This window comes from Patella vulgata, chromosome 6, assembly GCF_932274485.2.
Source record: "Patella vulgata chromosome 6, xgPatVulg1.2, whole genome shotgun sequence".
Classification (NCBI taxonomy): Eukaryota; Metazoa; Mollusca; class Gastropoda; family Patellidae; genus Patella; species Patella vulgata.
The window spans coordinates 39,904,730-39,931,390 of NC_065884.2; the positions used below are offsets into that span (position 1 = coordinate 39,904,730).

The 26,661-nt window shown below is 35.4% G+C and overlaps 1 protein-coding gene and 1 long non-coding RNA gene across 5 annotated transcripts in view; one reads left to right on the forward strand and one right to left on the reverse strand.

Annotated features, from left to right (window-relative positions):
• LOC126825387 (ubiquitin carboxyl-terminal hydrolase 44) overlaps positions 1–16,455 on the forward strand; it is a 163,163-nt gene extending 146,708 nt beyond the window's left edge. For 2 of the 4 annotated variants that reach the window (XM_050555014.2, XM_050555015.1), the window contains 2 exons: positions 3,458–3,684; positions 5,794–9,605. In XM_050555014.2, coding sequence (XP_050410971.1) covers positions 3,458–3,684; positions 5,794–6,107 — 541 coding nt within the window. In that variant the 3' untranslated portion in view covers positions 6,108–9,605. Of the gene's footprint in view, positions 1–3,457; positions 3,685–5,793; positions 9,606–15,706 lie in introns of those variants that run through there. The other 2 variants (XM_050555012.2, XM_050555013.1) reach the window with 2 other exon arrangements.
• On the reverse strand, positions 15,495–20,166 carry LOC126825443 (uncharacterized). Its single transcript, XR_007681959.2, has 4 exons — positions 19,925–20,166; positions 19,677–19,754; positions 17,230–17,336; positions 15,495–15,834 (listed from the first exon to the last, which is right to left on the reverse strand). It is a non-coding gene; the product is annotated as an uncharacterized LOC126825443 (long non-coding RNA).
• Between the last annotated feature and the right edge of the window lie 6,495 nt (positions 20,167–26,661).

A 26,661-nucleotide genomic window follows, 5' to 3' on the forward strand; every position in this document is an offset into this window, starting at 1 on the left:
TGAAAAATCTTGTGGACGCTCTAGAGGCTAAAGTTAACATCCGATTGACTTTAAATTTATACACAGTGTTTAAGGTCATGAGACCAAGACGTCTCTTCATTTTCAGCAATTTTCGATAATTACTGCCAGAGTTCTGGCCCTTGATCACTTCAAAAAATCTTGTGGACGCTCTAAAGGCCAAAGTTAATATCCGATTGACTTTAAATTTATACACAGTGTTTAAGGTCATGAGACGAAGAAGCCTATTGATTTTCAGCGATTTCCGATAATTACTGCCAGAGTTGATTTCAGATTGATACACAGAGTTTAAGAGCTTGAGACGAACAAGTATATTGATTTTCAATGAATTTTTATGACTTGCACAGCTAAATCCATGATATTAAAAGTTTTGTATACTAAACGTTGGCATGGGACAGAACTTTATAAAAACCAAACAAATTCTAATGGTTTTCTGATAATTACTTCAACATTTGTTACTCTTAATCAGATTTTAGTGTATTATAAATGTTTCATTACCGAAAGAAGTAAAAATATGCCACAATACTTGTTGACTGCCTGGACGATTTAGCTGCTGTCGGCGTATGTTTCGTTGCCTGGCAACCTATCTTTTATTTTGAAATTTATGATCAAGTTTTTTGTAACAATTTCTTGTAATCAAAGTGTTTTCATCACGGTTACTGTAATCGATGTTTTTAAATCTATGATTGAGACCATAAGGGAAAATGGTTTGTAATTTTATTATCCAAGTTTCTTCTGCGTGATTTCTTTCTTGTGTAACTGCAGGATCGATTTTGCCATTACTGAGGTGTCCTAAACCAGAAAGTTTTTCAATTATTTGAACTCTGTATCCAAAATCCTTTCATGGATTTTGTTTGAAATGTTGATATAGTAGTTTGTGTGCATTTTCAGAATTTCCTGCTGATCTATGATTATTAAACCTTGTTTTACAAGATTTACTAGTTTCCCCAACATACTGTAATCTGCAGTGATTGCAAGTCAATAAATATACTATATTTTGCATATTACAATTAAGATTTTGATCTGTAGAAATATGGTAGCATCTACCAGTAACCGAGCTACCAAATGTGTGGGCTTCATTGTAATCAGTACATAATTTACACTGTCTATAGTTACAAGCACCAAAAGACAGACTACAAAATTCACAATTAAAGATACATTATGGGTGATAAGATAAAGAGATGGCAGTTCTCGCTATAATAGTTAAAAAATAGATAGTGTAAAGGTAATTTGCTGAAAATTTCAGTCAAATTGATCCACTACGAGTCGAGAACGAAGCGGTTGAAATTTTTGCATAGTCTCGGTCATCAATACTAAAATCATTAATATAAACAGCATAGTCTCAATTATCCAATTTTTTTTTATTTAATTATCAACGGCCGTTAGCGGCATATAGGAATCTAATCCAGCCAACATCGAAGGCTAGCCTTGACATCGAGAGTTTATTATGGTCTGGATAAGTTAATTAATGTCTAATTGATAATTTAGATAACATTTCAGGCCTAAAGAAAGTAAAGACTTGTAATAAGCAGATTTTGCTCTTGCATAATGCATTGTTAATATTTGAATCAATTAAAGTATCAGGTAGGTTACCTGCAGCCAATTCATCAAAACTACCTGCTAGATTCTTATTGGTGAGATTAACATGCGGAGTCACATAAGGTGTTCCGTGTAGAGGGACAAAATTTCTCATAGGGTTGCTAGCCCTATGGCAGGCTACACCAGGTGGGGGTGCATGGCAGGCTACACCAGGTGGGGGCTGCCCACTGGTGCTTACATTTTTTCTAGTAAGAACCATATTAGAAAAATCGGATAAATATAAATAAATAAATAATAATGACGAAAAATGTATTGTTAAATTCAATATCACCATATAAGATTATGTGAAATTGAGCCATATGCTAATATTTCTACTCTAATAAGAGGGTTTGGTTTAGGTTTTCCCCTCGAATGTGATCTAAAACCAATTATTTATAAAACAGTTACCATGGTAATGGGCAAAAATAGTTTTATTTGGGTGACTCAAGATATATATCATCACTTAAAAATAAAACACATTAAAGGACAATATTGGTGTCAGTCATTATTACATATGTGATAGAACTGGTTAAATACATTTTAACACAGAGATCATTGCCACGGAAGACGTGTAACAAGTATGTGAAGAAATGGGAAGTGACGTGCAAAATTATATTTTGTGGCAAAAATGTGGAACCAGGCCTTTGTAGCCATGGCCATAATGCAGCCAATGCGAGTTATATGGATCTCCTCAGGTATATTTCAGAAAACCAACAACAAAAATATGTTACTAAAGGAATATGTTGATGAAATTTTGTACAAATGTTGGTACACCACACATTATTATACACACAAAATTACATTTTGATGTATGCAATAGTATATGTCTTTCTATGGGATTTATTTTGGCTGTTTTAAAAGGCAAATTTCTCATTATTTTGAATTTGGCAGCACCGCAGCTATGGAAACTTCAGATGGCCATAACTCAGCCAATTTTTATGTGGTCGTATATTGTCGTCCGGCGGTCTGGCGTCCACAATTGCTTGTGGATGCTCTAGAGGCTAAAGTTAATATCCGATTGACTTTAAATTTATACACAGTGTTTAAGGTGATGAGACGAAAAAGCCGATGATTACTGCCAGAGTTATGGCCCTTGATCACTTTAAAAAATCTTGTGGACACTCTAGAGGCTAAAGTTAATATTCAATTGACTTTAAATTTATACACAGTATAAGGTCTGCTCCTAACCTGGGCTAATGCAGACGGGCATACGCCATACAGTGTGCTATGAGGGAAATTTTGCCTGAGCAGCGGCACTATCGCCTACTCTTATATCGAATTCCAACTGCCAAGGGACCTTTTACGTGCATTCTAATGTATACACAGGACCTCGGTTTTTTGTCTCATCCGAAGGACTAGACAGCTGTCTTTGTCAGGCCCTCCGTCCTTCATCACTGACAAGGGGAAACCACGCCGGAAAATCTGGATGAACTTTCTCGGCCAATGCAGGGATCGAACACCCGACCTCCTACCCACTTAGCCACCGTGATCCCCAACTGGTTTTATAGTACATGGAGGGTCACATATGGAAAAAGATCTACATCATTTGGACCAACATCAAACATACTAATAGCCAATCCTGATTTACAGTTGATACATAATAGTATAACATTAACATTCACTTATCTGGCTTAGTTTAATTATAAAACTTGATATTAATAATAAGGTGTATTCTAGATCAATCCTCCCATGTTTTTCTGGCAAAAATTGCTTAATGCATGCAGCAGGTGCAGAGAAATTACTGGTGTGCATGTTGATTTAGCATGAATGTTTTTAGTGCATAGTGCATGGTCGGGTGTATATTATCTCACCATATAACACATCATAATCATCATTTTTTTTCTTACAAATACATTTTTAGGGAAAAATCAACGAAGCTGTTTGTTAATTCCAGGTGGTCAGGTCGATATCATCGTGAAAAAATCAGTACTCATGTAAGTTTTGATGAGGACTTAGATATGTCCCCATATTGTTCTGACTCTGTGAGTTGGACATCTTGTACATATAGATTATCTGGTGTTGTAGTACATCATGGATGGGGTTTCGGTTCCGGTCATTATACAGCATATTGCTGGAGTAGTGAGGCCGGTAAGTATTAATAATTAAGTTTTGGATTAGATATTTATGACCAAATCATCTTAATTTCTTTACTGTTAAATATCAGTATCAACAAATATCCGAAATGTACATACTACATACATAGTGTTGAAAATCGGATCGAGATTTGTGATCCGAATACTTTTGTTTGCTATCCGAATACTATTCGGATAATTCGGAAACGTGAAATTCTTGAACAAAATCACATCAAAAGTTCATATACTCATAATTTCTCACTTATTTCAATGTTTATGAGTGTCTGTGTATGCCGAGTATGAAATCTTACTTTCGATTTGCAAATTGTTTGAGCCGCGAAGAATAAAACGTGCCTACCTTTAGCCTTAATTATTAAGACTATCCATGATATCCAAAAAAATCAATGAGGTGAATAAATTTGTGTATAACTACTCCTCCCACTTATCATTTTTGCTCAATCAACACGAATGAAAAAAGTAAAATAAAAACATCTGACATTTATTCCGCCAAGGTCGTTTGCCTCATTGTGATAATCTACTGCTATTGAACCAATCAGTAAGTGAGAATATACGTGACCTAGGTCGTTATGAATAAATTTCATTGTGGGAAGTCTAAACACAGTGTAAACTTGTATCCCATAAACCCAAGAAGTAGCTTCTATCTAGCGTAATCCATCGCAGGGAATGAATGAATATTTTTTTATTTAGACTACTATTTTCGTTGCACTGCCTTAATATTTTTATATGCCCACATTTTCATGTGGACGTATATTGTCGTCGCCCCTGTCTGTCTGTTCGTCCACAATTGTTTGTGAACCGTCTACAGGTCACAATTTTTATCCGATTTCAATCAATCTTGAAATATAGGTTTATCACCCTATGATCTCGGTTCCTTTCGATATTGGCATGTATCGGACCGTAACTTCATGGATTATGGCCCCTGATTGTACGAAAAATCACGTTTTCAGCTTGTGAACATTGTAGAGGTCACAATTTTTATCCAATTTGGTTTAAACTTGAAATGTATGCTTATAACCCAAAGATCTCGGTTCCTTTCGATATTCGTGCATATCGGAACGTAACTTCCTGAATTATGGCCCCTGATTGTACGAAAAATCGCGTTTTTACTTGTGGACCCTATAGAGGTCATAATTTTTGAATTTCGTGAAAATCGGCCTAAGACTGACTGACAAAATGGCCGCCCTTCGTTCTCAAATAGCGTAAAAATATGGTATATCAAGGTTGTAGACCCTATAGAGGTCACAAATTTTATCCGATTTTGTTGAAACTTGAAATGTAAGTTTATAACCCAAAGATCTTGGTTCTTTTCGATATTTCCGCATATCGAATTGTAATTTCCTGAATTATGGCCCTTGATTGTAGGAAAAATCACTTTCGTTTTAGCTTGTTTTCTATCCATCTCTCGAAAATGTGGGCGTATCCTGCCTGGCAGCCGCTGGTTATTAGTTACTATCGCTAAATAATACGCATGAACATTTATTCTCAAAGCTGCGTACGTGACCAATAGCATTGGGGAAAATTTCAAAATAATCTATAGTAAAAATGGCTAAATAGAGAGCATACGGAATGTCAGAAGGCTGTAACGGATAGTAAAATGATGCAGATAACCCTAATTTTGTATCCGTTAACGGATATCCAAATAGTAGTTTGAACACTATACATACAACAAGTACATAGATTGTTGAAAATCTCACATTTAAATCAATATGTTGAAAATCTCTCTCGTCTGGCATCTAAATCAGTACTTGACTTGAAAGTATCAAAAAGTTGGATAATATTGAGCTTTAAAAACATACTTTTGGGAGTCTACAGCCTTATTCTATCTTATCTGAAGTGCAGACGGACAACACAACAGAAAACAAACTAAGTATGAAACCTGACAAACATTACAGTGATCTAAGGACATGGACTCCACAGTCCGTCCTTAGCAACTACTGAACTATCAATAATAAATGAATCCGTTGACTGGCTGTTAGTCTCTATTGCTCTGTATAGTCCATAGTCTGTCATATACCTCAAGTACAATCACTTTAATGAGCAAAACTCGATCTGTTTTCTATTAATAGTATTAATACTTTAGTTCCTTATTTTTCACTATTTTCAGAATCCTGGTTAAATTGTAATGACTCAAAAGTGGAGTTTTGTTCATTAGGTGATGTTCAGAAGTCTCAAGCTTATATTCTTTTCTACACACAAGTTACAACAGATATATCTAATGACAGTTTAGCCACACCCTTAAATTCATTTGAAACTGTGCCCTGTTCAGAGAGTGAATCATTCAGTGAAAATTCTTTAATGGTTGATGAGGAAATAACTTTCAATTTCAAAAACTCAGACTCATTTCAAGGAGAGAATTCTAGTTCTCAAAATAATACTCCTACACGATTAAAAATGAAACGAAGGCGAACAACATTTTAGTGAAATGTTGAGACAGCTTTTAAAAGGTTTGTGTGCTTATGCTGAATCTAAGTGAAACAATTGCGCATGTGTCAAATATGAACGCAATTTATGGTGTAAATTGTTCTTTTCGTCTGACATGTTTTCAAACTATGCAGTTTTCTTTTTGTTGCTTGATTCAACAGTATACTTTTATTTCCACACTGATATACATTATTTAACCATGAGCATTCTTTCCGTTAAAATCTCCCCTCACTTTACTCAGATAGTGGCAAAGCATGTAATACATATACCAAGGTTGTGGACCCTCTGGAGGCCACAATTTTTGTCCAAATCAGATGAAACTTAACATATATCATATTTTAAACATACATTATGCAAGAGCTAAATCTGCCTATTGCAGGTATTTCTTTAGGCATTACTTAACTTATCCATACCATAATAAACTCTCGATGCCAAGGCTAGCCTTCGATGTTGGCTGGATTAGATTCCTATATGCCGCTTAACGGCCATTGATAATTAAATCAAAACAGTGGATAATCGAGACTATGTGTTTATATTAATTATTTTAGTAATGATGGCCGAGACTATGCGAAAATTTCACCCGCTTCGTTCTCGGTTCATAGTGGATCAATTTGACTGAAATTTTCAGCAAATTCCCTTTACATTATCTAGTTTTTTAACTATTATAGTGTGAACTGCAAACTCGTTATCTAATCTCCCATAATGTATCTTTAAAGATCTTGGAAGAGTTTGCTTTTTGTGCACATCAGACCGCAATTTCATGGGTTATGACCTACCTTTTTTACACAAGTGTGAAATATGTACAAAGTTTGTGGTCCCTCTTAGAACCCACAATTTTTATCCGATTTAGATGACACTTAAAATATATGAAAATGTATGTCAAAGATAAAAAGTTAACTTTTGTTACTCATCAGACCTTCTGTTCTGGAGTTAGCTCCCTTTTCTGAAAACCTTATGAAGGCGATAGAGGCCTTTGTTTTTAACAGATTTTTTTTTCTGATTGTTCATATTTTCCATCATCTCTTGCAAAATGTGGGCTTATCTTGCATGTTAAACCACTTGTTTAGTTATTTGATAAAGCATCTCAGTCTAGACAGTTGTCTTCATTCTTTGCATGATCAATTTATTAAACTGTTAGCCTTGGATATTATAAGAGAAAGAAAGATTATAAGAAACAACTAAATACAAAATGCGACAGGCTAAAAATGCAATATTAGAAAAACTTGATGATCTTGATAGCAATAACCCGCGTGAATACTGGAAACTTGTCAATTCCCTTCTTAAAGACAAACCAGATGGGGTGATAACATAACCATTAACGTGTGGGAAAATCATTTTACCACACTTTTTGAAAAAAAACATGATCAGTCCAAACTCTCTGAAATATTTGAAAAAATTGAACAACTTAAACAAGAGCCTATTAATACCAACCTGAATGAGCCTATCTCTGCAAATGAACTTCGAAAAGCTGTAAAAAAAACTAAAAACAAAAAAATAGAATGGGCCTGATTTGATTCTCAATGAAATGTTAATATCTTCCTCCGAAATTATGATTGATCAGTTCCTAAAATTGTTCAATATGATTTTAACGACGGGTTGCTATCCAGCGTCCTGGATGGAATCATATATTGTTCCACTACACAAAAAGGGCAGTAAGGATGATTTAAATAACTATCGTGGCATTTCCCTGTCCAGTTGCTTCAGCGAGTGTTTTCTGTCTATTATCAATAATCGAATAACAAATTACCTTGAAGACAACAATTTACTTGACCCGGCACAGGGCGGGTTCCGTAAAAATCATCGGACAGTTGATAATATTTTCATACTCAAAACGATTATCAACAAATTTAAGTGTAAGAAACAGAATTTGTTCATGGCCTTTGTGGACTTTAAAAAAGCCTTTGACTCTGTATGCAGAACAGGCCTCTTTTATAAATTACTAAAAAATAACATCAACGGACCGATATTTGATTTAATTACATCCATGTACTCAAATACTTCATATACTGCGAAAACTTCCATGGGAATCTCCAATACAATAAACTCTTTCATGGGTGTGAAACAGGGATGTGTGTTAAGCCCTGTACTATTTAATATCTATATTAACGATTTACAGTTTTATATTAATAATGCGAACACAAATCCTCCCTCACTAGAATCTAATAATGTCTCCCACCTGCTGGTTGCTCTCCACTACTGAAACTGGGTTACAAACTAGTCTTGACCAACTTAATAAATTTTACGGTGATTGGCAGATTGACCGTAACCCAACAAAATCAAAAATCATGATAATCAAAAATAATCAAAGAAAAATAAAGAACATATTTCATTTTGGCAATATTAATCTTGAAATAGTTAAATCATACGTTTATCAAGGGGTGTGCCTTTCCAATAACTCTACGTTCAAGTCTGCAATCACCGAACTTAATAGTAAAGCTAGACGTGCATGGTTTTATTTGTGCAATAAAATTGGTACTACCGATTTTCTTCCTACCGATGTTCTGATCAAATTATACCAATCCGTTGTCAAGCAGATAGCTATATATGCATCCGATATCTGGGGATCTAGTTTGGTACACAGCAAAATTTTTGAAATTAGTAAATGGGACCAAATTAATCATCATAAACTAACTATTAAAATCTGCAAATCAATACTAGCACAACCATCAAAAACATCCAACATTGGCTGTCTAGCAGAATTGGGTATTTTCCCAGCTAACCTTGACATATTTCAAAGAATGATCTCCTATAAACGTCTTACTAATTCTAGTATAGACAGTTTTCCTAAAAGTGTTCTTTTACATTCTGCCTTCATTACCGATAGCAACCTCATTGCAAACAATAACATTAAATATTCTTGGACAGCATCCATAGCAAAATTATATGAATATTATGATCTCCCTCATAACCCCTCTCCCTCAGCAACTAAACTAAAACTTCAAACTAAATTCAACCATCATTTTGCAGAACTAACTAAATCAGGAACCAAACTGAGAACGTATGGTCTGTATAAAAACTTAATAAATCACCCCGCTCGTTACCTCCTGCAGGTTAAAAATAAAAACTTTAAATCCGCCTTACTTAGCTCACACAAACTGGAAATAGAGAGAGGGCGATACAAGAATATTCCACCAGACCAAAGGTTATGCACCCAATGTTCTCTTTCCAGTGTCCCAGATATGAAAACTTGCGCTTAAAATATATCTACCCTACTTTAATACAATCTTGTCAATTAACCTTTGAGCTTCTTTTTAATCCGCCAGATTTTCTTGCTAAAGAAGCAGTAGCAATGTATACATATCATACTTTCATTGTTATATTTTCATTATATCATCTCAATGGTACATGCATTTTCATTTCATTATATCATGTTATTCCAATATATTGTTCCATGTAAAATATATTTTTGTATACCTGATATTGATGTATGCGTATGTTTTGTATAATGTTCTTAATGGACGTAATATGCAAATAAAAAAAAGTTGAAAATTCAAAGTTGAAGTTGCCCCCCCCCCCCATCCCCATCACGTTGTGTATTTACTTATTTCTGTTTTCTTAAGACGTTTGTCTTCTCAGTAGTTATAACAATGCAACTGTTCGTTTTTATACGCCAACATTTTCATGTGGACGTATATTGCCGTCGCCCCTGTCCGTCCGGACGTCCACAATTTGTTTGTGGGCTCTTTACAGGTCACAATTCTTGTCCGATTTTGACAAAACTTGAAATATAGGTTTATCCCCAAAAGATCTCGACTGCTTTCGATATAGGCATGTATCGGATCGAAACTTCATGGATTATGGCCCCTGTTTGTACGAAAAATCACGTTTTTAGCTTGTGGACCCTATAGAGGTCACAATTTTTATCCGATTTTGTTGAAACTTGAAATGTAAGTTTATAACCCAAAGATCTCAGATCCTTTTGATATTCGCGCATATCGGACGTAACTTCCTGAATTATGGTCCCTGATTGTACGAAAAATCGCGTTTTTAGCTTGTGGTCCCTATAAAGGTCATAATTTTTATCCAATTTAAAAAAAAACGTATTATTATATCCCCGTTACCCCTAAGGGAGGTTGAGTTCGAATTTCGTGAAAATCGGACCAAAATTGCCGGACAAAATGGCCGCCATTGGACGCGAATAGTGTAAAAATATGGTAAATCAAGGTTGTGGACCCTGTATGGGTCACAATTTTAATTCTATTTTGATGAAATGCATGTTTATAACCTAAAGATCTTGGTTCATTTCGATATTGTCGCATATCGGATCGTAACTTCCTGAATTATGGCCCCTGATTGTACGCAAAATCACTTTTTTTTAGCTAGTGGTCCCTCTGGAGGTCACAATTATTATACGATTTAAAAAAAAACGTTTGATTATATCAAGGTTGAGTTCGAATTTCGTTAAAATCGGACCAAAATGGCCGCCACTTGTACGCGAATAGTGTAAAAATATGGTATATCAAGGTTGTGGACCCTGTACAGGTCGCAATTTTAATTTGATTTTGATGAAACTTGAAATGCATGTTTATAACCTAAAGATGTTGGTTCCTTTCGATATTGTCGCAACTTCATGAATTATGGCCCTTGATTGTAGGAAAAATCACTTTCTTTTTAGCTTGTTCTCTATCCATCTCTCAAAAATGTGGGCGTATCATGCCTGGCAGCCGCTGGTTACATTTTATTTATCAAGCTGGATACATATAAGCATAGTAGAGATTACAATACTAAAGTCATTCTCAAACCCTAGCCAGCCAGACTCGATATGGGCGAGTCTCCTGATAGAAATGGTTACATCTTTTACCTTCCAGAATCTGTCTGTTGTCTAACGAATTCTCACAAGTATGATAATTTTGTAGCTGTGGGTTTTGGACGTTCAATTATCTAATTGGTCAAATATGATGTAAATAATTATAGCTATTGGTTAATTAAGTCACATGACGTCGAAACCCACTGTTATATGGTTAAATGGAAATTTACTGCAGAAACTTCCCATGAGATATCTGTTATCATGTTATTGACATATAGAACCAGCTATGTTTTGATTCTATAACTCTTTTTTATATAGCAATATGTCATTCGTTCACTCATTTTGATTTAAGTATTTTTAGTACATATATGTGAATATGTTTGAATCTAATAACTTGCTAAATCATTAATTAATACAATATAATGTCATCTTATTTCTCTATTCCTTGCCTATAAATTGAAAAGAATATAGCAACGACAATATTGCTGCACTTGTGCACGAAGCATTATGTCACCTGAAGTGAGGCAGACGTTCCCTTCTGTCGAAGCTCTTCTCATTTCACACTGCTGAACCCTGCTAGTTCCTTCAGCACTCTGTGCCGTATCAAAACTTGGCTGCGCAACTCCATGACACAAAACCGACTGAGCCATCTGATGGCACGTGCGGTGCATAATGATCCCCTTCATGCGCCAAGATATTCAAAGAGAACAGTCCTGATCGTAGAACGAACGCCTTTGGACGAGTCACTTAACATCATGAACAATTAATATTTATGCAGCTTTGTTGTAGGTAGTCAATTTTTCCATATTGTCATCATATTACCCCTAGTTACAGCCTTCATCGAAATAACACTTGTACAGTAAACTGTTCGTAATTATTTATTTCGTTTGGTAATGAAATGTTCCAGGTTCCAGGGTTTGTCCGCCCCCCCCCCCTCAAAGTTATGACAAATCCACGCCCTTGATGGGGAGCTTGGTATCTCTGCCACCAGGGATCAATTCCTGGCTGATCACGAGCCACCGGTAAACGGAACTTCGGAAGGGTGTAAGGACCAGCTAAAAAGTGGTCATTAACGGTGTTTGCTAAAATTAAGATAAGCTTCACCGTAGGAATAAGACAGACTCGTTCAGTGTTCAAACTCTTATGTAACAAAACTTTTAAAATATATTATATCAGTATTTACAGCTTCAATGCGTTTATTTCTGTTAACTGTCCTTTTTCGGATGAACAGTGTTCACCGTACTATCAAAGTGTCTTTACTTTTTCGGGCGAATAACATTCGCCGTACTTGTTCTTGAATCTGCAACTTGTCTTTTTCGGCAATCCTTGGTTGCCGTACCCTCTGAAACAGAAAGGGTACTGACCTCTTTCCTGATAGGAGGTTCTATGCCATCGGAACGTAGCTTGCCAATGTCAGCGATTTGATCGCTGATTATTGGCCGCAGTCCCATTCGCTGGGGGGGGGGGGAGTGAGTGGCTGAATGGTTAGCGTGCGCGCGCTGTATCATACAGTCTGTCATTGAGTCAGCTGGCGTGGTTTTGAATCCCCGGTTGTACGTGGCAAGGAGTAGGGTCGCCTGTCCAACCTCGTGGGTTTTCTCCGGGTCCTCCGGTTTCCTCCCACTGCTAAAGACCCCTACGCGCAAGCGAATTATGTAAATAAAATTAAACCATATGTTAGTCCCGAAATGACCTAGTTTGTGTCGAGTGGACGTTAAACCCCATTTCTCTCTCTCTCCCATTCGCTGGCCTACCGTGCAAATTCCAGCCACTGGCTGTGTCTATAAGAGACATTTAAATGTATTCCTACTGGCGGTTTACAAATATTGCATTCAAATCATAAGAATATAAACTTGACTAATACACAGTATCATATTGACTATAACAGTATAATGCATATATTGGTTACACTATATATATGACAAAACATCAATCATTAGATGATAATAACTATTCACTAATTATATAAATCATTTTAACTCGTAGGAGTTATCTTTTACCCTAATCTAAAAATAATTACTCTGGTTAGAAAGGTATGGACAATTAAGGTATTTAAAGAAATGATTACGAGAAAACATAACACTATAGACTTCTAGATAACACATATAATCATTGTTTAATATATATATAAATGGCCATATAGTGCCGCTGTCCTGGCAAAATTTTACTCATAGTATGGCGTATGCCCGTCTTCATCAGCCCAGTCCAAGCAGAACAGTAAGATGTTAAACCCCATTTAATTGTTTTAGTTTTTAGAACCTTGTGAAGCCTCAAACGATGAAAATTATAATGTCATCTGTATGAAATTGTCTATTAAATGCCCCTAATTACCTACAAAAGAATAAATATGCGACAACCCTTGTCGACTGCTTGGACGATTTAGCTGCTGTGGGCGTATGTTTTGTTGCCTGGCAACCTATCTTTTTTCTTTTCAAACGTTATCATCCGATCTGTATGGAATTTATATGCATCATTTAAATTAGTGAAACGAAAAAGCCTATTGAATTTCAACAATTTCCTTTAATTATGTTTAGAGTTATGGCCCTTGTTTCACTTTGATGAACCTTTTCAACGCTCTAACTACTAAAGTTATCATCCGATCTGTATGGAATTTATATGCATCATTTAAATTAGTGAAACGAAGAAGCCTAATTGAATTTCAGCAATTTCTTTAAATATGTCTAGAGTTATGGCCCTTGTTTCACTTTGTTGAACCTTGTGAATGCGCGAACAACAAAAGTTATCATCCTATCTGTATGGAATTTATATTAAACGAAAAGGCCTATTGAATTTCAGCAATTTCCTTGAATTACGTATAGTTATTGCCCTTGTTTCACTTTGTTGAACATTGTGAATGCTCCAACGACAAAAGTTATTATCCGATCTGTATGGAATTTATTTGCATCATTTAAAAAACAAAAGTTATCATCCGATCTGTATGGAATTTACATTCATCATTTAGATTAGTGAAACGAAAAAGCCTATTGAATTTCAGCAATTTCCTTTAATTATGTCTATAGTGATGGCCCTTGTTTCACTTTGTTGAACCTTGTGAACGCTCCAACATCAAAAGTTATCATCCGATCTGTATGGAATTTATATGCATCATTTAAATTAGTGAAACGAAAAAGCCTTTTGAATTTCAGCAATTTCCTTTAATTATGTCTAGAGTTATGGCCCTTGTTTCACTTTGTTGAACCTTTTGAACGCTCTAACTACTAAAGTTATCATCCGATCTGTATGGAATTTATATGCATCATTTAAATTAGTGAAACGAATTTCCTTTAAATATGTCTAGAGTTATGGCCCTTGTTTCACTTTGTTGAACCTTGTGAATGCGCGAACAACATAAGTTATCATCCGATCTGTATGGAATTTATATTAGTTAAACGAAAAGTTATTATCCGAACTGTATGAAATTTATATGCATCATTTAGATTAGTAAAACAAAGAATCACATTGCATTTCAGCAATTGTTGCGCCTTGTAAATGCTGTAACAACAATAGTTATCATCCGATCTGTATGAAATTTATACAGATAATTTAAATTAGTGACACGAAGACCCCTCAGCAATTTCCAATAATTACGACTAGAGTTATAGCCCTTGTTTAACTTTGCTGAACCTTGTGAACATTCGAAGGATGTAAGTTATCATCTGCTCTGTACGAAATTTATATGCATCATTTAAATTAGTGAAACGATGAATCCTATTGAATTTCAACATTTTCAAATAATTACTTGTAAAGTTATGGCCCTGGTTGAACCTTTGTGACACTACGGTGTCCTTAATTAGATGAATTATGAATTATTTCCACGTTGTGTATACGGCCCTTGACACTAGGGTGACACTTATCTATTCAGGAAGTTCACGTTGTGCATATGATCAATTAACTCTGGAACACTTTTTACGTTAACTATGTTTTTATATCTTTATAACATCCATAATACAACGATTATATAAGGAAACTACACACACAGCTATGACATTAAATATAAGCTAAATATAGATTACGATTAACGTCATTCTCTCTACCCCACCATTTCGTAGGATAAGTTTACTGAGGGTACCCCACAACATCATATGGCTCTCCTAGGACTTAACAGGGTGGTCTAATCCAAGTGGTGTCTAAATGATGCCCGAAGATGTCTATTTCCCAGCCTCTCAGCCGAGGAGGCTGTTGGTATGATGTTCCCCTCTCGGACCGCTCTATGTAATTTAGGTGCACGGATTCACGCAAATTCATGTATTTGAGATTTTTCCCTTCTATTCTGGCATTGTTTGTTTACCTCATTAATTCATTTAGTTGCTGATGCATAAATTTGAGACCGACTGCAGTGATTGCACTTATTTTGAGACCGACTATTTTTTCCCCCTTTCTGGAATTTTTTTCTTAGACCAACATACTCACAAAAGAATAAGGGCAAAAACATTTTCTCAAATAGGATAAGTTGACAAGGTTATTTTATACTAAAGGTTTGCGTGAGCAGCCTAACGTATGCAATTTAGGTGCACGGATTCACGCAAATACATATTTGGGATTTTTTCTTCTATTTTGGCATTGTTTGTTCACCTCATTAATTCAGTGAGGACTTATTTTGAGATCGACTGCACTTATTTTGCGACATAATTACTCTGTGAACTTAAAAATCGTTTATTATTTAATCAATCTTGTCCCATTTCTGCCCATCCAGATTACTATTTGTGGGAAAAGAGAGTGTAAAAACCACCAATGATGACTGATCATGAGAATGGAAACAGGACTGATAGACTGTCAAATAACCTCAACTCTACCCCCACACTATCATAACAGTATGATAATTTTTTTTTTTTTTTTTTGTATGTTTAAGAATATGCCAAACATCATACTGGTGTTGTATTGATGGGTATTCCTCTCGCATTATTTTGGTGATTGATGGAGATCTATCAGTAGTGATGGTAGATACTGTTATACCATGGTCCAAGATGTTTCTGTCACCTTTTAATAGAAAGCAACACAAAATGACTAGGCTGGCAGTCATCAATGCAATATGAAGATATAAATAAGGTTATTTTTCTGTCCATTTTCTCAAGTTGAAAGTTACTACACTTTGAGTCAATTTCCCTTTGGTGGCTAAACATATATATTTTATATTTTGGATTAAGGGCAAGGTAAAGTGACACCATTTTGTCACAACACCTGAAATGGGGGGTTCTCAAAAAGGCATTAACACTAGCTTCAATGCCCATATGTTGGAATCTACATGTGCATGAGATGATACAGAACAATAAAAGATAGGTTGCCAGGCAACGAAACATACGCCCACTGCAGCTATATCGTCCGGGCAGTCAACAAGAGTTGTCACATATTTTTACTTTTTTCGGTAATGAAACATTTATAAATTATAATACATTAAAATCTGATTAAGAGTAACAACTCATTAGTAATTATCAGAAAACCATTAGAATTTGTTTGGTTTTTATAAAGTTCTGCCCCATGCTTACTTTTAGTATACGTAACTTTTAACATCATGGATTTAGCTGTTCAAGTCATAAAGATTCATTAAAAATCAATATACTTGTTCGTCTCATTTATCTTAAACACTGTGTATAAATTTAAAAGTCAATCGGATATTAACTTTAGCCTCTAGAGCGTTCACAAGATTTTTCGAAGTGATCAAGGGCCATAAATCTGACAGTTATTATTGGAAATAGCTGAAAATCAATAGGCTTCTTCGTCTCATGACCTTAAACACTGTGTATAAATTTAAAGTCTATCAGATATTAACTTTGACCTCTAGAGCGTCCACAAGATTTTTCAAAGTGATAAAGGGCCATAACTCTGGCAGTAATTATCGAAAATCGTTGAAAATCAATAGGCTTCTTCGTCTCATGACCTTAAACACTGTGTATAAATTTAAAGTCAATCGGATATTAACTTTGACCTCTAGAGCGTCCACAAGATTTTTTGAAGTGATCAAGGGTCATAAATCTGGCAGTAATTATCGAAAATCGCTGAAAATCAATAGGATTCTTCGTCTCATGACCTTAAACACTGTGTATAAATTTAAAGTCAATCGGATATTAACATTAGCCTATAGCGCGTCCACAAGATTTTTTGAAGTGATCAAGGGCCATAACTCTGGCAGTAATTATCGAAAATCGCTGAAAATCAATAGGTTTTTTCATCTCATGACCTTAAACACTGTGTATAAATTTAAAGTCAATCGGATATTAACTTTAGCCTATAGAGCTTCCACAAGCAATTGTGGACGACGGACGGACAGGACGACAACAATATACGACCACATTTCAATGTGGGCGTATAAAAATGGATGGAAATCCAAAATAATGACTATGAAATAAAATATTTACTAAATAATGAAGCAAATACCTAAGTCAGGACTGCGCGTCTACAAGCTTTATAAAAAAGAACACAGGAAAATTAAACTGGCTAAAAGTTGCTCAGATAATCAAACTCCAACCATCAAGACTTGAAATCTGAAAATAAATTATCAAAAATTAGTTATAGGACCTAAAAAATTTTCAAATATTTTGTAATCAAAAGGCCATTTTGTTTCATGCACTACTTTCACTGCAGATGTATGTGTGGCACAGTGAACAGCAATATTGCCCCTATGATATGAGGTACACAAAGCTATGAATGTGACTGCATTTAACATAGTGTGCTACATTGTACAAAAAGCCTTCATATTCCTGATATGACATCTAATTACAATAATAGCAGCCTTTTTTGGGGGGGAGGGGGGGATTTTTTATGACTTGAATGCTATATTAGAATGTATACTAAGGCTTATTACATGTATATATATAGTTATACCATAATGATGAATGTATTATTTGTGTGTAAGAGATCGACAGAGCGAGAGAGGTTTAATGTCCTCTGGATACAAACTAGGTCATTTCGGGAATAATTTCAATAATTAGCTAGCGTGTTGGTGTCTTTAGCAGTGGGAGGACCTGGAGAAAACCCACAAGGTTGGACAGGCAACCCTACTGCCTGTCACATACAAGCAGAGAACTGAAACTACGCCCCTTGACTCAATGACAGACAGACCTTGTTATCAAATGTGCACGCGTTAAACTTTCGGCCACCCAATTTACTTAAAGATAGGTTGCTAGGCAACTAAACATACGCCCACAGCAGCTAAATTGTCCGAGCGGTTGACAAGAGTTGTCATATATTTGTTCTTTTGTAGGTAATTAAGGGGCATTTAATAGACAATTTCATACAGATGACATTATAATTTTCGTCGTTTGAGGGTTCTAAAAACTAAAACAAGGGCTGTAACTCTGGAAGTAATCTACAGAAATTGTTGAAATTCGACAGACTTTTTCGTTTTACTAATTCAAATAATACACATCAATTTCATACAGATCCGATGATAACTTTTGTCGTTCGAACGTTCACAAGGTTCAACAAAGTCCATAACTCTAGAAATAATTGACAGAAATTGCTGACATTCAATAGGCTTCTTCATTTCACTAATTTAAATGATGCATATGAATTTCATACAGATTGGGTGATAACTTTTGTCGTTCAAGCGTTCACAAGATTCAACAATGTGAAACAAGGGCCATAACTCTAGATGTAATTAACGGAAATTTGCTGAAACTCAATAGGCTTGTTCGTTTTACTAATTTAAATGATGCATATCAATTTCAAACAGATCGGATGATAACTGTTGTCATTAGAGCATTCACAAGATTCAACAAAGTGAAACAAGGGCCATAACTCTAAATCTTATTAATGGAAATTGCTGAAATTCAATAAGCTTCTTTGTTTTACTAATCTAAATGATGCATATAAATTTCATACAGATCGGATAATAACTTTTGTCGTTAGAGCATAAACAAGGTACAACAAAGTGAACAAGGGCCATAAACAAGGTACAACAAAGTGAACAAGGGCCATAACTCACGGCGTAATTAAAGGAAATTGCTGAAATTCAATAGGATTCTTCGTTTCAATAATTCAAATGATGCATGTCAATTTCAAACAGATCGGATGATAACTGTTGTCATTAGAGCGTTCACAAGATTCAACGAAGTGAAACAAGGGCCATAACACTAGATCTAATTAACGGAAATTGCTGAAATTCAATAGGCTTCTTTTTTTTTAATAATTTAAATGATACATATAAATTTCATACAGATCGGTTGATAACTTTTGTTGTTCGAGTGTTCACAAGAAGCAACAAAGTGAAACAAGGGCAATAACTCTAGATGTAATTAACGGAAATTGCTGAAATTCAATAAGCTTCTTTGTTTTACTAATCTAAATGATGCATATAAATTTCATACAGATCGGATAATAACTTTTGTCGTTAGAGCATTCACAAGGTACAACAAAGTGAAACAAGGGCCATAACTCACGACGTAATAAACGGAAATTGCTCAAATTCAATAGGCATCTTCGTTTCACTAATTTAAATGATGCATATCAATTTCAAACAGATCGGATGATAACGGTTGTCATTAGAGCGTTCACAAGATTCAACAAAGTGAAACAAGGGCCATAACTCTTGATGTAATTAATGGAAATTGCTGAAATTCAATAGGCTTCTTTGTTTTACTAATTTAAATGATGCATATAAATTTCAAACAGACGAAATTAATGGAAGTTATTGAAATTAAATAGGCTTCTTCATCTCACTAATGCAAACAACATATATCAATTTCAAAACAATCAGATGATAAATGTAGTCTGTAGAGTGTTCACAAGAAATTGTGGACAGACAGGGGCGACGGCAATATACGACCACATTACATGTACATCAAATGGAATAATCAACATTATTTACAATTTGTTATACCCACCTGTTATTATATTAAAGTCAACAAATCCTAAATCACATTTCAGTTCCTGGCATTCATTAGACAAGTATTCCTATATTTCTGAAAAATAAATAATGTAAAGGTGTATTTTTCAATTCATTTTCTAAATCCAACAAATTCTATATTTGAACATCAATATACATGTACATGAGTAAAGCATCCAGAATTATTTGCAAACTTTCCAATGGCAATTGCTATCAGATGTTCTAGTTAATTAGATGCTGACATACATGAATCACATCCATTCACAGATGTACAATATACATGTCTTCTAGAAGGGTTGGTACCATAGAGGTGTATATATTGACTAGAGTGTATTGTGGTCACGTGATCCCCATTGACGTAACGTTAACGCTGTGGGCTGTCACTGGAGACTGGCCGCCATGTTTCAAACGGGAAAGAATCACGGAAGTGCCCGGATGAACGTTATGTAAACAAAGGGAAATAGACTGACGGAGGGCGGACAAGCCCATTAAAAAAGCAGTTCTAATTCAACAATATCAACCAAAAAAATGATGATTGAAAGGTCTTACCTTACTGTCCTAAAAACAAAATCGTTTTGGTCAACTGGCATATTTTTGGGGCTTTATTATTAAGAATAACTCTTATCATAATCATCATCATCATGAATACCGTGGCATGGTCACCATCCATGGTGTAAATTGTAATGCAGAACTGACGAAATCATGTTTATTTTATTAATTGAGCACAATGAAAGGACTGCTTCATTGATTGACAGATAACTAAACTATGTAAAGAAATAAAATCGATTTTAAAAATAATCTATGACTTCTATCATTTACCAGTAGAATAATATCTGATGCCGATTGGAAATATTTTTTTTAAAAAAAGGAAAATATAAACACGCCTAGCAAGGCCTTAGTAGGCCTAGCTATATGGTTTTCAATTTCCATGATCTGGTGTCTGATTTTTCTTTGTTGAAAAATACGGCGGTATATTAAATTTTACAAAAAAATAAGACTAACCTAATCATATTTAATAAGATTTTCGTAGTAGCAGCGATTAAAAAAAATATCATTATCAGGCCTATTTTTTTTTTTTACAAAATTTGACTGGGAATGAAGTTATCAAGATTACTTATTATTAACCATTTTTTTTTTAAAACTATTTCGGGGGTTTTAAGAAGAAGAAAAAAAACAAAACATAAATATTGCAAGAAACTTTCACTTTATTCTGTACATATGTGTACACAATGAATGTCGGCCTAAATCCGAGGGAGTAAAACTAACCGATAGCAAAGCAACTACTGGCCAGTGAGTGCATGTCTGTGACTAAACACTTCACTCCAATAAGTAGACTTACTCCCCGCGATATTTTTCGTACAATGCAAAATGTGTGTATATATATATATAATATGCGCAATTTCCATAATAATTAAATATACATTAATTTGGAAGTTCGCTAAACGCACGGACCTTGTAATTAATACATAATAAAAGTATCAGTACTAATAATATAGACCCGCCCGGTTTTCGGCCTCAAACTTCCAGTGTTCGACGTCTTTTCGCCCGCGCCGTGTTTATTAAATTATTTTACACAATTATCATGATTATACTATATCTATTAGATCACTATTTCTTACCTACTTATGAAATGATAATCCACTCCCTTTTTGCCTGACACTGAATTAACCAAAACAACAACAACTCTCCGGCATGTTGATATATGCCAACGTAGGCTAAATCTTCCCTGTTGTAAAATGGCTGCCGACCTCCATAGTCGGCACACTATCACGTGACCACCATACACTCTAGTCAATATATACACCTCCATGGTTGGTACGGTGTAGATTTGTAAAGTTGCCAACAGGGTTTGTGTAATAGTGATATTGTGGGCATACCCTGCCCATGCACAACACTCATCACTGTGCAAAAGTGTAACTTTACTGTCTAGATAGGGAATGTTCATGATTGGCATGTACATGTATGTGATGATTGCTTTAGGTATGCTAGATTTAAAAGATAGGTTGCCAGGCAACGAAACATACGCCCACAGCGTCCGGGCGGTCAACAAGTGTTGTCACATATTTTTACGTTTTTCGGTAATGAAACATTTATAATACACTAAAATCTGATTAAGAGTAACAACTCATGAAGTAATTATCAGAAAACCATTAGAATTTGTTTGGTTTTTATAAGGTTATACCCCATGCTAACGTTTAGTGTACAAAACTTTTAATATCATGGATTTAGCTGAAAATTAATAGGATTCTTCGTCTCTTGACCTTAAACACTGTGTATAAATTTAAAGTCAATCGGATATTAACTTTAGCCTCTAAAGCGTCCACAAGATGTTTCAAAGTGATCAAGGGCCATAACTCTGGCAGTAATTATCTGAAATCGCTGAATATCAATAGGCTTCTTTGTCTCGTGACCTTAAACACTGTGTATAAATTTAGAGTCAATCGGATATTAACTTTAGCCTCTAGAGTCCACAAGATTTTTTGAAGTGATCAAGGGCCATAACTCTGGCAGTAATTAACAGAAATCGCTGAATATCAATAGGCTTCTTTGTCTCATGGCCTTAAACACTGTATATAAATTTAAAGTCAATCGGATATTAACTTTAGCCTCTAGAGCGTCCACAAGCAATTGTGGACGACGGACGGACGGACGGGGCGACGACAATACATTCTTTTTCTCTACTAAAAAAATATTTGATATAAATTGGTCAGAGTCAGACCTAAAGACAGGAACAATAGCGCTTTTTGCTAGCAAAGTCTAAACTTCAGCATCCATTTGCTCCTCATCAAAGGGAGGTGAACCAGGAATGGAAAACTGAACTGGTTTCGATATAAAATCTATTTGATAGCCTTGTACAATATCAAGAATCCATTGATCAGAAGTTAAATTACCCCAGTTCCAAAATATGTTACCAGCAGTAAAATCAGTACTTATTGAATTATTTATTTGTATTGTTGAAATTGATTTTGGAATGGTCTTTGACCCCTTCCTCGTGCTCTTCCCCAGCTTGTGTAGGGTCTTCCCCTGAAGTTTCCTCTCCGATCCTGAGGTCTTCTGTTCTGGAAACCTTGTCCTAAAAAAGATCTTCTATTAGACCTGGGATTTAAACGTCCTGACATATTGAGAGAGGATGAAAATCTATTAGATTGATCAATCTCCTTCATTCTGTTGGCAACATCAGGCCCAAAAAGTGTCTCTCCTACAGGTCTTGTTGTTGAGCAAAGAGGGTGATAATGTCTACTCATAAATTTCTTAAGAAATATCTGACGTCTAAGCGAAAGTTCTAATATACTATAATAGAATCCACCAGGGTATTTTTAAATTCCTGGGGCCTGTTTCACGAAATTTTAACTAAAGATAAAATCCAAATTGTAGTAGATACTTCAATTTTGATTGGCTAAGCACTAAAATCAGTCTAATATTATCCAATCAAATTACTCAAATTTGGATTTTATCTTAGTTAAAATTTGGTGAAACAGGCCCCTGGTTATTAGACTTGGGAAGTAAACCCAGTAAAGGGGCAATGCCAAGGCCTATTAATTTTTGCACCTCCTGTAGTGAACTATCCTGCACTTGAGCAGGCCTGGGTAATACCTGCCAAATATGAGGTTCAACCAGAGGAGGTTGTAACCTCTTACAATTTTCAGGGATTGGATATTTTGTAACCAATTTGTTAACTTGTATTTTTTTTTTAAGTCACAATATTGACTAAATTAACCAAATTATCACCAACGGGCTTGCCATAAAAGTCATCACCCTGAAATATTTTAGGCACATCAAAGGAATCTGATTCAGACGGTTCCTCTTGGAATTCGTCATACATAGATTGCGGGTCAACGATATCTAATACTGGTTCATTGGCATAATCATCATACGTCTCAGTTGCATTACAAGAAGTAGATGGGCCTGTATCTGATTTATTTACATAAACTTCTTGTTCCCCCAAATTGAATTATAACAAGCAGTTGCCATGCAAGATACGCCCACATTTTGCAAGAGATGGACAGAGAACAAGCTCAAAAAAGAAGTGATTTTTCGTACAATCAAGGGCCATAATTCAGGAAGTTACAATCTGATATGCATGAATATTGAAAGGAACCAAGATCTTTGGGTTATAAAAATGCATTTCAAGTTTCATCAAAATCGGATCAAAATTGTGTCCTCTCTCTAGAGGGTCCAAAACCTTGATATACCACATGTACAATATTTGCGTACGATGGGCAGCCATTTTGTCCGGTAGTTTTGGTCCGATTTGTACGAAATTCAGACTCAACCATCATAAGGGTGTAACAGTGATATATTCAAACGTTTTTTTAAATCGGATAAAATTTGTGACATCTAGAGGGATCAGATCCTAAAAACACGACTTTTCGTACAATCAAGGGCCATAATTCAGGAAGTTAAGATCCAATATGTGCGAATATCGAAAGGAACCAAGATCTTTGGGTTATAAATATGGATTTCAAGTTTCATCAAAATCGGATCAAAATTGTGACCTCTATAGGGTCCACAACCTTGATATACCATATTTTTACACAATTTGAGAACGAACGATGGCCATTTTGTCTGTCAATTTTGGGCCGATTTTCACGAAATTCGAACTCAGCCGTCCTTAGGCTGTAACGTTTATAAAATAATACGTTTTTTTTTAAATCGGATAAAAATTATGACCTCTATAGGGTCCACAAGCTAAAAACGCGATTTTTCGTACAATCAAGGGCCATAATTCAGGAAGTTACGGTCCGATATGCGCGAATATCGAAAGGAACCAAGATCTTTGGGTTATAAACTTATATTTCAAGTTTCAACAAAACCGGATAAAATTGTGACCTCTATAGGGTCCACAACCTTGATATACCATATTTTTACGCTATTAGAGAACGAACGGCAGCCATTTTGTCTGTCAATTTTGGGCCGATTTTCACGAAATTCTAACTCAGTCATCCTTAGGGTGTATCGGTGATATAATAATACCAATCGGATAAAAATTATGACTTCTATAGGGTCCACAAGCTAAAAACGCGATTTTTCTTACAATCAGGGGCCATAATTCAGGAAGTTACGGTCCGATATGCGCGAATATCGAAAGGAACTAAGATCTTTGGGTTATTAACTTACATTTCAAGTTTCAACAAAATCGGATAAAAATTGTGACCTCTATAGGGTCCACAACCTTGATATACCATATTTTTACACAATTTGAGAACGAACGATGGCCATTTTGTCTGTCAATTTTGGGCCGATTTTCACGAAATTCAAACTCAGTCGTCCTTAGGGTGCAACGGTGATATAATAATAAGGTTTTTTTTAAATCGGATAAAAATTATGACCTCTATAGGGTCCACAAGCTAAAAACGCGATTTTTTCGTACAATCAGGGGCCACAATTCAGGAAGTTACGGTCCGATATGCGCAAATATCGAAAGGAACCGAGATCTTTGGGTTATAAACTTACATTTCATGTTTCAACAAAATCGGATAAAAATTGTGACCTCTATAGGGTCCACAAGCTAAAAACGTGATTTTTCGTACAAACAGGGGCCATAATCCATGAAGTTTTGATCCGATACATGCCAATATCGAAAGCAGCCGAGATCTTTTGGGGATAAACCTATATTTCAAGTTTCGTTAAAATCGGATAAGAATTGTGACCTGTAGAGTGTCCACAAACAAATTGTGGACGGACGGACAGGGGCAACGACAATATACGTCCACATGAAAATGTGGGCGTATAAAATCTCATTTACAGCTGGCAGACTCTGTTTTATTTGATCAAATTTCGGTCCTATCAATGACAACATTATTATTATTGTTAGGTGCATCATAATGAGGTACCGGCAGATATTAACCAAAACTAGAAATAGGTACAGGAATATCAATATGCTGATTAATAGGATTGCTTGTGACAGTAGCACTAGGTGCAGGCCTAAGATTGTTTTTCCTAAAAGTAGAGCCCAAAACATTAGTATGACAACTACTAGTGTTAGATTGCTTGTTATTAGTCATCCCAAACTTAGGCTGCCTATCTACAGCTAGCTCCGGCTGAGAATAGGCCCTAAGCTAATTTACCGACATTTTAATTCCTACATTGACGATTTTAGTCGAAAACACCGAGTATGCTTTTAGAAATTTTTAAAAGTATTTATTTCTCTTCTATTATCATATTGAATGAAATTAAATATGTTTATTTAGCCGCTGTGTGTATGAAAGGTGTCAAACTAATCAAAGCCGAATCACAAAATAGTCATCTTATTATTCAATATGGCGGCGCCCATGAAACATAATTTCACAGAGGCGGTTTTGTTTGCGAAAACAAACTTAGGAGTATCTAACCTTGTTTTGAAAGATAAACAGATTGAAACTCTAAAGACAGTTTACAATGGTAAAGAATTTATTGCAATATTACCTATACCACATATTATATATCGCTTTTACGCGAGTGTCAGCGACATGGCGTGTTTACATAAAACACACGTGCTTGGTTATTTTTACTCTGTTGTCTAAACAAAACGCTGTATAGTCGATAAGTCCCGCCCCAAAATGATCACGTGAACGTTTTAAATGGCGGGTAATCAGTGCAGTGTCACATTCTGGGAAGTATGACGCAGATGGGTCGCTGCATGCAGTATGGGTATTAGTATTACGCTGAGTGACCTTGACAATATTTGCAGCTTTTTTAATAGTTATTCTGGGTGCGATCTTCTCAGACGACTCAACAACAGTCGGATCAATCACACTAACTAAATCACCCTCAATTTTGCGACTTTTGGGATTTTTGATCGTCTTTATAGATGTAATTTTACCGTCCTTTCGTTTTCTTGTATTCGACGGGGTTTGTTTACATTCTTTCTTGGCAATACTATTTCCGGGGAAACCTACAGTAACATTGCTGACGACAGCCGTGTTTTCATTGGACGATTGATGGTTGAGGTTGTCACCAAAATCAAAATTATTAAGATCCAGAGGATCATAATCGATTATTAG